The following is a 12069-nucleotide window of genomic DNA, read 5'->3' on the forward strand; positions in this document are numbered from 1 at the left end:
GAGGCGATAGAGCCGGCCCCCCCAGCCGATATGAAGACGGGGTTTTACAGCTCCTACTTCATTGTACCCAAGAAAGGCGGTGGGTTACGACCAATCTTCACGGGCCCTTCACCAGTTACCGTTCAAGATGTTGACGCAGGAACGCATCTTCGGGTGCATCTGTCCCCGAGATTGGTTTGCAGCGGTCGACCTGAAGGACGCGTACTTCATGTGTCAACCTTTCTGCACCACAGACCATTGCTGTGGTTCGCGTCCGAAGGACGAGCATATCAGTATGAGGTCCTGCCCTCTGGGCTGTCCCTGTTGCCCAGTGTCTTCACGTAAGTTGCGGCGGTACCCTTTGTTCCCTTGAGAGAACAGAGCATTTGCATTCTCAACTACCTCGAACAACGGGCTTGCAGTCTCAGGGGTTTTGACGGGGCCCCAACTGCACTGGCTGCCTCGAGTTGCTGGCAGTGCACCTTGCCCAGGGCCGTCTCAAAGGGCGCTTACGAGGCAAGCATGCACTAGTCCGCACGGACAACACAGCGACCGTTGCGTACATCAACCGACAAGGTGGTCTGCGCTCCCGTCGTTTTTTGCAACTCGCCCGACACCGAGTCAGAAGCATCTGAGGTCGCTTCGTGTTGTCCACATTCCTGGGCTGCTCAACCGGGCACCCGGTTCTTCACCCTGACCGAGGGAACACTCGCACACAGCTGGCCGTGGGGCCTTCGCAAGTATGCATTTCCCTCAGTGAGCCTTCTGGCACAGTTGCTGTGCAAGGTCAGGGAGGATGAGGAGCAGGTCCTGCTAGTGGCACCCTATTGGCCTTCCCGGACCTGGTTCCCGGAACTAATGCTCCTCTTATGTCGCTGCAATTGCTGCTAACCATGACCCCGTGCAAGGGAGGTCACTGGGGAAGCATGACCTGGTCGTCAGGTTCCTTAAGGGGGCGAGAAGGTTAAATCCTCCACGGCCGCCCTCTATACCCTCTTGGGACCTGACTCTAGTGCTCACAGCACTACAGCAGGGCCCATTTGAATTGAGACAAATCGGAAAGATTATTTACAACACAGTCTTTTGTTGTAGAAGTGATGGTTCTACCATATTTGTAACAAGGAGTTGAACTTTCAGCTTTCAGACTAGATAATGATCCGAGATATCATCACGCTGCTGCAGAATTTCAATGCCATCAACATCAATTCCATGTGACAGTGTCCATGTGTCCAATGGATCAAATATCCATTAAGCCAAGCTTTATCATCTGTATTATATCAGTTTTATATATATATATATATATATATATAATTGTTGAACATCAATTAAATTTTTACCCTTCAATTTGTTTGGGCGTTTTTTGTATTTGCTAGTTGGTGGAACAGACACAGTCTCTATAGTATGATATCTAGGTGAAAGGGTCTCTATGTGCTGAGAAATTAACTGACTTCTGTGACATGAGGTGGCTAGCGGACAGTCAGTTTAGTCAGTCTGTCTGCTTCCTGACCTGGGCCCCAGTTAGTCAAGTACAGACTCTAAGGCTATGTGCCATATTTCTAGAGAGAAGAGCAGCATCACCCCAGGAGGGATGAAGACCATCTCTTTTCAACAGGTCAGGTCTGCCCCAAAAACTCGTCCAATTGTCTATGAAACCTTTGTTATTCTGCGGGCACCACTTAGACATCCAGCCATTGAGTGACAACTGTCTGCTATGTATCTCGTCACCACAGTAAGCAGGGAAGGGACCAGAGCATATTACAGTGTCTGACATCGTACTTGCAACCTCTAATCGGTTGATTAGACCTCTTTAATATTATTTTTAGTGATCTCCGACTGGCGAAGTTGGACATCATTAGTGCCGACGTCAATAACAATCTTACTGAATTTACGTTTAACATTAGCCAGCACTTTTAAATTTGCCAAGATGACAGGCGCTCTGACTCCTGGTAAACATTGCATTATGGTGGCTGATGTCTCTATTTTCACGTTCTGTACAATAGAATCGCCAATAACTAGAGAACTTTGATCAGGTTTCTCAGTGGGTGCGTCACTGAGTGGGGACAACCTGTTTAATGTTTTGATCGAAATGGAAGAGCGGTGTTTTATTCCGCGACTATGCCGCCTCACAGTCACCCAGTCGCACTACTGTGGGCAAAAAAACAAATAAAATGGTGCTAAAATTATCTTCACTTTCTTTACACAAGTTTTTTTCATTTGAATTTGGGGTGAAATGTGTCCTAGGCATGGTTTTGTGAGATTCACTACTCTGCGCTTAGGTATACATTAGAAAGTATACGAACAGACAGCTCAGATAATATTTGTTAATTATGTGGCCCTTTGTGCTCTGAATTCTGTTCAAACCAAGCAATTTGAAAAAATTCAACATATTAGCATGGATAAGTATTTTCCCCTCACTAGTTTAAATGCCTATACAAATCTGCTCCTTTTAATGTTTTTCAGATGAGGGTCCAAGTGTATTTGAAAGCCCCAACACTATAATAAATGTTCTATGTATTCAAAATGTTTTTGATGGTTGCATTTTGTTTTTGTCCACTTGTCTGCAGAGTATTTGGTGCTTTTAAGAACACAGACAACAGAGAGACTGTCTATGCCTGGTTCACCTTCTCACACTGGCTTATATACGCCAACAGTGCCGCCAATCCAATTATCTACAATTTCCTCAGTGGTGAGTATTTGACACCTTTCCGCTACATCAGAGGTTTCTGGTTTTGGAGACCCACGGCAATGAATATTTTAATTGTCTTTCTTTTTTACACACCAGACTGAAATCATCATCATGTTAGCGGCGAGCTGTGTGAATTGATCTGGCCGTGTCAGATAAAACAGACATGTAGATGACCAGCATTGAGCACAACTGTGCTACATGTCATTTCCTCCATCTGCTGGTCACACTAAGGCATCGCACCTTTCATTCCCTACACTGCCTGCAAACACACAGAAAACTTCAAAGCTTTGAAATGCCATTTGCCCTCCAGAAACATCCTGCACCTTTTCATTCCAAACGAGCAAGCTAATTATCTCTTCATTAGCATTGCAATATTCTCTTTGTGCACCATGGTACAGGTTTGATGATACTGATTACATCATTACCTGGTCAAGGGCGCTTTAGACATCATTTAGAGCAGCATGGATGATTTAGTGCACCCACTGAAGATGAATTAATAGATTTAATCCCACCAGTCACACGGGAGAGCTTTGAAAGATTTGTTGATTTTTTATTAATTTTTTTATTTTGATTATTATTATCAGAATTTTTTGTCGTACTGCACCAGTGACAGGCTGTTGGACTGTTAGAGGAACAGTTTTTGTCATTTTTCTTCTGAGAGTTTAGAAAAAACTGTCATTTTAAAATGGGTGATGTATTCACATTTCCAGGTTGCTCTTTCTGAAAGATGATGTTTGAAGTATAAAGACTGCCCATTATCGGTCCGTTATTTGTTCTGGCTTATATAAGCATGCCCATGGGCCATGTAAACCTGTCAGTGCTCACAGTTGTGAATGTAAATAAAAGAATGTTAAATTATTAACAGTCGTTTACACTGAAGCAAGTGTATGTGCTCTTACTGATGTTCATTTGGGAATGATGGATGAGCCGGTGTAATCCACAGCATGTGCTCACTTATCTGTGGAAAATGTGGATTTCAATGGATTATTAAAATGCTTAAGGTTAATTTGATGCTTTAAATCAAATCCTGAATATTTTTCCTTGCAGGTAAATTTCGAGAGGAGTTCAAAGCAGCGTTCATCTGTCATTGCTCCGGTAGAGATGTGACACACAAGGAGAGAGTCAGAGCGAGAACCAGCACAGATAGCCGCAAATCTCTGTCTACCCAAGTAAACAATTTTGACAACATCTCCAGGATATCTGACCAGGCTGTGTAGCTCCATCATGAGAAGGGTTTGCTGGGTTAATCCTACTGGGTGCCACCAGTCACCACCGCCGATTAGAATAACACAGACGCGCTGTATGTTTTGACCTGCGAGACTAACGGATGGAAGGATTGAATAGACCTATTAGCCCCAGAGAATTACCCTCACGTTTTGAAAATGACATTGTGTCTCGCGTAAGAGCACATGAACCTTCAGTGGAATTGAAATTTTTACCCTCTGAAGCAAGGGTTATTTTCTGCTCACCGCAACAGGTGATGTACCCCACAATCCGCAGAGATGATGTGCATGAAAATAATGGCATGTCTCTGAATCACATCTTTGATGTGAGACTGCATTCCTCAACTCAAGATTGAAAGCCATTGACGATAGAAGAGAAGCACAAAAAAAGAAACAATTTTTAAAGGTGACGTGTGTAATTTTTCCAGTGTTAAAATACTTTCTCCTATCAAATCTTATGTAGAGACAACTATAAGTAATTTGTGAGTTATCTGAAAAGTCTAAAGACTGCAGCACCGCTGCTCTGTATGTTTGAGCATCCTATAACCAGCTGAACACAGTGATACTGGCTCATCAGTCATGTGAATGGATGGTACTATTTGTTTGAATGGCCAGTGGCAGATGTATTCAGGGAGCCTGTTTGAAATCAAACAGTATTTTTGGAATTCATCCCCTAGCAGTGCAGAGATAACACAGAGAACAGGTCACACTTTACACAATGCATGCATAAACTGCTTCAAGTACAAAATTGATATTATATATATATATATATATATTTTTTTTTTTTTTTTTTTCTCATTGTGTTGTGTGGTGTTTGCATTTATTTCTAAAGGAGTTGTTTTGACGTTTTGCACGGTCCAGCAGTAATTATTTGCTCTGAGTGTTTGCTTGGGAGCACTGGCTGTCATGACTATTATTAGTCAAATGATTACAGAGTCATAAAACAGAACAATGGCACAATAAGCATCTTTGTTCAAGTGTGGTACAAGCACAAACAGGTGAACAGCAGGGCATAGAACTACTTATGATGTTGTTATCTCTCAGGTGCTTGCTTTGAGGTCTTGTTTATTTATTAAAAATGTGTACTTGCTGCTACTTATGACATTTATACATAAATACACTGAATGTGTTTGAAATTATGTTTGTATATATGGATTCCAATTTTCCTTTAAAAAAATACACTACGAAGCCACTCGTCATTTATGTCAATTGCTTTAGTTAGCAAATATGTAAATGATTTTCATACATGCTTACTTTTAAACCATGTTTACACAGAAAAAAAGTGAATTACTTTTGTCTATGTAGGTGCAATCGAAATATAAATAAACAAAAGCAACACAAGTTATTGCTTTTTGCTAATTGTTTTGCCAGCACTAAACTAGCACTAACATGCATAAAGTATTCTGAACCAGCATAGATGCTCTGAGCTGGTCTTTTCAGGGTTTTCATGCATTTTCTCATGCCATTATTGCAAATAATTCAGTGATATCTACTTTGTAACTCAGTTGTAAGGCACAGTTTGATTACACATAAAGTTAGGTGTCAGGACTTTTGACCTACTATGCTTGTCTGAGGCTGACACTAAGGTTAGTGATAAATGTTTAGTTTTAACTATACAGTAATAGTTAAAGATTTATTTTATATATTATAAAACATTTCAACATTTCTTTAAGACACAGTTACAGATGGCTAGGATATGAACTGACTGGAGAACTGGCCCCGATTACATGGTGTGACAGTGAGCCGTGCAGGTGAGTGACATTCAACACAGAGAGCGATGCACCTGAGGGATTATTCATTAGCACCGTGACGTCACGCTGGGGTGAATAGAGCACGGTGAAGCGGAGCTGTTCACTCGCACAGGTGCTTAACACCGATACTCCACCATCATGAAGGCCATGAAAGCAGCATTTCTCATGGGTGAGTAGAGGATCTATTTTAAGGATTAGTGAGCTTTTAGCAGTTCAGTGCTTCATTGATCTTGGAAGTTATTCCAGATGGAGTTATTGAAATTGATTTCTCGTGTGTGTGTGTGTGTGTGTGTGTGTGTGTGTGTGTATGCCTGAACATTTGCCAGCCGTTTCTATATTGCTCTTGGAGTGAAACAGGGTCTAACATAAAGTGGAATCAAATTGATCTGTTCTTACTTAAGTGTAAGTGCGATAACAAGTGCAATACAATTTACTTTTGAAAATAAAAAATAAAGTGTAATATAAATAAAGGGGGGGGGGGGCTATTATGTAAAATTTGTGACACTGACTTCAATTCCTTTGTACAAATGACAGATTATCTTTCTTCCATCAAAGCTAAAGATGCTCTTTAAAACATTCTCATAATCGTAATGGATAATATGGATCACGAGGTTTTCTCCTACCTGCTCAAGTGTTGCTTTAATTAAAGCAAAAATGGGAAACATTGCATATATTCTTGTCAGGTTTTCACTCAGTTTGTTATGCTAATGGAAAAAAAAATAGGAAAGAATATTTTCAAAGAAAACATTTTTACAAAACTTTTGGAGCCTAATGGCTTTGAAAAGCGTGAGACTGTAGTAAATATTGTGTGCGTCCACGCTGAACAGGTAGATTGCCATTTCTCACTGCATTAAGCTGATCTCAGGACGAGCCAATTATGAATGTTATTTTCCATTCCAGTGTCTCATTTGCTGTACCAGCTAGTTTGCATTGACACATCGAGAACTACAGACTGCATTTCGCACATGGATGCTTGTGTTTCTCCACACGTCTGCAGAAGCAAACAGGCTGTTCTCAGAAATATCTGTCATTTTAAAGGTACAGAATTCTTATTTAAACTTACAACCAGTTGTTTTCTGTTTAATGGGATAGGACCAGGGGTTGGCTGGTCGCACTGGGTAAACTGCTCTCACAAAAAAAATGTACAAATTGAATGTTTGCCCTCTTGATCCATATGAGCTGATTCTGTCAAGGCATTAAAAATTTAAACCTTTCAAGGTGAGGGCAACTTTTCAATTTGTCACAAAAGAGTGTGAGTGGGGGCGGTCGGCACACTGATTTCAAGGTTTTGGGTGACACGTGGAGTGTAATATAAGAATAATGAATCATTTATAGCAAATGATTTCTATATACACAGACAAACGTACATAAAACAGCCCCACTATACATGATTTTTCCCACTTTAAATCCACCATGCTGCCATTTCAACTGAGCTGGGTTATCTTAATTTTGACAAAGATATTCAACAAAGAAAATGCTGTCAGCAATACCTGTCTCTTCTACCTTGTGAAATGTCTCATCAATGTGTTGGCAGTAATTGGATTTAAGCGCAATAGTCATGTTGAATAAGGCATTAATATGTGCTTTATAAGTACTAATAAATGGCTGATATTCTAGTAATATGCATGCTAATAAACAACTAGTTAAGAGACCCTACAATAAAGTGTTACCAAAAGATGATCAGTAAATAAGAACTTATTTACAGGTTTGCAATGACGTGAGGCAGAGTAAATGCCAACAGAATTCTCAGTAAACTATTCCCATATTGTTTCCCAGCTAAAAAAAAAAACAGCAACCTGAGGCAGAATGGCAAGCCAGAGATCACAAAGGACATGGTCAGTGGTGGCTTGTCAGGGAAGGCAAGGGAGGCACATCCTACACAAAATTTTGACGTGGAAAAAATGGAAGAAGTAGCTTACAATTTAATGTTAATAAAATCTCAAGTTATTAACTTAATGTCTTCAGAATGTGTATTTCTTTATTGTAACTTCATCGTTGCCAACCATAACATATTACTAAAGTCTGAATCCCCTGTGTTTTACCGCTGTTATTCCCCGTGAATGTGGATAGAGAATTGGTTTATCAACCAATCACCGTGGCGACGTCAATTACGTTGTAAGATTTGATCACCAACACATTTACAAATCTCCATTTCGAGCAGCAGCTAAAAACTAAAAATTAAGGTCAAACGTGCTGTTTTAGAACAGAATTATTTACCAATACCGAGTGGCTAATGGATTTTTCTTCAAGTAATAGGTGATTGAAATTTTACATTTATTGTCTTGTTTTATAAGTAGGCTTTAATGTAATTTCCGTACATAAACATGACCAAAAGAACGCTTTTATTAAGCAGTTAAGCATAAATAAATGAATAATAATAAAAAGCTACAATTAAGTGTGCCTCCTCTATTTTAACGTCCACAAGCCGCCACTGGACATGGTAAGTCCTTAGTCTGTTTGAGCACCTTTTATAAACTCATAATTGCATGCATGCTGTGATTCCCTCATTATACACTCTCATACCCTCAATCCAGTACATCACACCAACCGATCCTGTCTTGAAGAGATAGTAGCTTGTCTTGGGGAGAAAGCCTGCAACAGCTGGATGGTGCCATTTGTCCAGGAGTGCAACGCTTACCAATGCAACCCCAGCCAGTGCAGAGAGGGACTTAGGCAGTTCTACTCGGCTCTTCCTCACAATGTGGCTGAGAAACTGGTGTTCTGTGACTGTGACAGGGAAGACCAGGAATGCCAGCAGATGAAGGCCTCTCTACATTCTGGATCCTGTGTGAGTGACCAGTCGCATACACCCTGGACCTGCCTGGAGGCTCTGGACAGCTGCTCTGAAGATATATTGTGCAGGTTAGCCCTGAACATTGATGGCATAGCATTGACAAAACTATTTGCAGTAGGATATGTTTATAGAACATCATTTCTATCAACCAGTTAAAGCCCAGGTCATTTTTTTGCGAGGCTGCATTTGTGCTTAACTGGTTTGGGGGGGAAAATCACATTCTTCCTCTTAGGAAGTTTCCTTTGGCACTATCAACTTTGGCTTTTACTACTGCTTTGGAACAGCATCTATTGTGGTAAGCGCTTAAAGTAGTCAACTGGTCAGTTGTACGAACTAGTCAATGAATGAATGAGAAGGTACAAGTTCACACAAATCCACCACAAATTAGCTAAATTGTGAAATACTCAAAGGTTGAGTGTGTGTTGGTATAGATGTGCTGTTCCCCAGATGATGAAGCTGGTTGACCATAGGGTCTTACTCTTTCCAGTTGACTGGAGAAGTTTTAGGTAACTAGTTATGTGGCATTGTGGGAACACTGGCACCAAAAATTTATACAGACTGCTGCTGATAAAACAACAACTCTTTACTGTTCACAGGCAGACATTTAGCAGGTACCTGTCCAAATGTTTTGGGGAAAAGGAATCTGCGTATGATACGACCAGTGAATGGCTAAGTCGTCTGGACCCCGACTTCTTTCTTGGGCACGACCTCCAATGCAGGGTGGCATTTGTGGAAACAATGGGTTCAATACTTCATCATCCATGCACTTGTGATGGATTACTTGTCTTCTTCAGCCCATCTGATATTCATCATAGTGCATCAGTCTCTCTCGTCTCCACTCCTACTGACACTCAACACCTCAATCCAGATGTTTTTAAGTCTAATGATCTGTTTCCTGAACCCCAGTGTCAGGACCACACTAAATCATCATTAGGAACTTTACCACAGACATTGATGAGACATTTCAGCAAAGTAGTTGTCTTACCACTCGTGGTTAAACTTTTATCACACAGAATTTAGCAGTGTTGAAAACGAACGTTGCATGTTTACACCACTCAAAATGTTATATTTTTCACAAATTGAAGATTGCAAATTATTATTTTATTACAACAAAACACTGTACATATTTCATTAGGATGTGCTTAGGTAGCCTAACATGTTTATTTTATGCCTGTGTATACAATGCATTATAATACACATTCTAATGAATTCTATTTTTCATAAATGTATAATACATCCTAATAGGTAATCTTACAGTATCTATTCATGGTTACACCTTTTAAGAGATGAATGTGGTATAACATATAATACAACAAGAAAATCACGTCATATATATTCATACAAAAGGATTGGGGCACACCTCTTAATTACTGAATTCAGGGGCCTTATTTATAAATTGCACGTACACACTTATTAGATCATAAAGTGTGCAAAATCAATGACAGTGTTCAAATTAATTATAGCAGTTTTTCATGTGAAAAAGTGCTGAGCACTACAAAGGGCCATACAGCACACACATTCATAAATATTTGCTTTCAGTTACATAGGCTATTTTTGTCACGATACGCTGCCGGAAGGAACGAAGGGGCCATGGATAAATGAAACTGTCATTTATTGAATCCAACACACAGGGTAAATCCACACTTGGAAGGAAAGGAAGACACACGTACACAACTGGTAGACCCGACAAAGGAGGAATGCACAGAAAGGAACTTAAATACATGACTAACGAGGCAATTGGGAGGAACACAGATGACCAGAATGACTATTTAAGAGACAACAAGGACAGGAACGGTGAGAACTGGGAGGAGGCTCAGGAGGAGGACAGACACCCGAGAGGGGACCGGCAGACAGAGTCCAGGGAGGTGACGATGGAGGGAAGAGCCAAGGAGGAAACAGGAGGAGCCAGGGCGGATCAGACGGAGGAAGGATCAGCCAGGAAGATGACAGGAGGGACTTGGAGCATGCGGCGCCAGGTGGGACCCAGGCCACAGCCATAATGGCGACCCACGGTGGAGCCGATGGAGGGAGGAGCAATGGAGGAGGAAGGGCTGACAACTCCAGGGGGCCAACCGACTGCGGCAGAGCAGGTAGTGGAGGAGCCAGAGGCGGGGACGGAGAGCCAATGAGCCAGGGCAACGGGGAGGATACGGAGGACCAAGGCGGAGCAGATGGCTCCGGCGACCAAGGCGGAGGCGGGGATCCAGAAGGCCGCTGTGGACCGGAGCGACAGAGGACTGAGGAGGAGCCGAAGGGATGGAGGAGCCTGACAGAGCCGGATGGATGAGACACAGTAAGAGGAGGGGAGTCCCGAGGCGACAGATGATCGACGACAGAACAAGCGGAGCTGGAACAACGAGGGAGCCCGGTGGAGCCAGTGGACTGATGGGCCATTAGAAGAGGAGGGAGCTAGGAGCCATGGTGGAGCCGCTGAGTCGACGGGCCGAGGCGGAGTCCGGGGCTTAGAGGCTGGAGGCAGAGGCCAGGAATTTTGCAGCCACTGGGACGATGGAGGATGGCAGACCCGCAGAGCTCGCACTGTACTGATGGTGGGCTGAGGGCGAGCAGAGGGGCTTCCAGATGACAGCGGTGGAGGAGACAGGAGTGGGTGGGTGGTCGGGCATTTGTGAGCCTCCGGGCTCTCCAGGCTTAACTTGGGAACAGGAACGGGAGGGACAGAGGTCACCGACGGAGGAGGGAGGAAAGGGGGAAGGTCGGTAAACAAATCAATTAAGTCTCTTTCCACTCTTCCTTTACCCAGATCCATAGACAGCTCAACCTCAGCCATGGTGCAGGCGGCGGAGCTCCTCTCCATGCTCTCACTGTCCATGGTGCTCTCCCCCGTGGCGAGCTCTGTAGCCAACTCTTGCACCTGGTCTGACGTCACAGGCTCGGGCTCCGGGGCGATCCTCAGCACTGTCGCTCTCTCTGGTGATGGCTCGTCGGTCACCGCAGGCTCTGGCTCTCCTTCAGCGGTGGACTCGGGCTTAAGCGCCCTGCAGCGGGTTGATGGTGGGCTGGGATCTGGGTCTGGCTTTGTTCTGGATCGGGGGAAGACGCTCTCCAGGTTGACGGGGCGGTAGTAGTTGGCCCCGATCAAGAACAGGGAGTTCAGCACTGCAGCGTTGTCGAACGCCATTAAAACGGCGAGCTGGCTGAACTCCACAGCATACTCCAAGAGGGAAAGGTCCTTGCGGGAGAGGGAGGTAAACTTGACAGCGAGGTAATCCATGGGGAAGGAAACACTACGGAAACAAAAACACTGAATGGAAAATGGAAAAAAATCGGAGGGGAGACACATAAAAAAAACTGTTTTGGGTTGTGTCTTCTGTCACGATACACTGCCAGAAGGAATGAAGGAGCCGTGGATAAACAAAACTGTCATTTACTGAATCCAACACACAGGGTAAATCCACACTTGGAAGGGAAGGAAGACACAACTGTACACAACTGGTAGACCCGACAAAGGAGGAACGCACAGACAGGAACTTAAATACATGACTAAACGAGCAGCAGTCTGTCTGCCTCGTGAACAGAATGACTAATTAAGAGACAATGAGGACAGGAACAGGAACGGCAAAATAAGGGCACATGAGGGAGAAACTGGGTCACGGGGAGTACATGGGGAGCAAAACA

General features: G+C 43.1%; 2 protein-coding genes across 2 annotated transcripts in view; both read left to right on the plus strand.

Moving 5' to 3' along the window:
• The window catches only part of hcrtr2 (hypocretin (orexin) receptor 2), a 30959-nt gene extending 26918 nt beyond the window's left edge, over window positions 1-4041 (plus strand). Inside the window, exons 6-7 of the mRNA XM_016288898.1 lie at window positions 2544-2665; window positions 3713-4041. Of these exons, the coding sequence (XP_016144384.1) occupies window positions 2544-2665; window positions 3713-3882 (292 nt within the window). The 3' untranslated portion in view covers window positions 3883-4041. The remainder of the gene's footprint in view (window positions 1-2543; window positions 2666-3712) is intronic.
• Window positions 4042-8244: 4203 nt separating this feature from the next.
• LOC107597720 (GDNF family receptor alpha-like) lies at window positions 8245-9356 on the plus strand. The gene is made up of 3 exons (XM_016288890.1): window positions 8245-8501; window positions 9030-9247; window positions 9340-9356. Exons 1-3 carry the CDS (start codon window positions 8245-8247, stop codon window positions 9354-9356), a joined length of 492 nt encoding a protein of 163 aa, XP_016144376.1.
• The last annotated feature ends 2713 nt before the right edge of the window (window positions 9357-12069 follow it).

Source organism: Sinocyclocheilus grahami, unplaced genomic scaffold, assembly GCF_001515645.1.
Source record: "Sinocyclocheilus grahami isolate Dianchi unplaced genomic scaffold, SAMN03320097.WGS_v1.1 scaffold235.1, whole genome shotgun sequence".
Classification (NCBI taxonomy): Eukaryota; Metazoa; Chordata; class Actinopteri; order Cypriniformes; family Cyprinidae; genus Sinocyclocheilus; species Sinocyclocheilus grahami.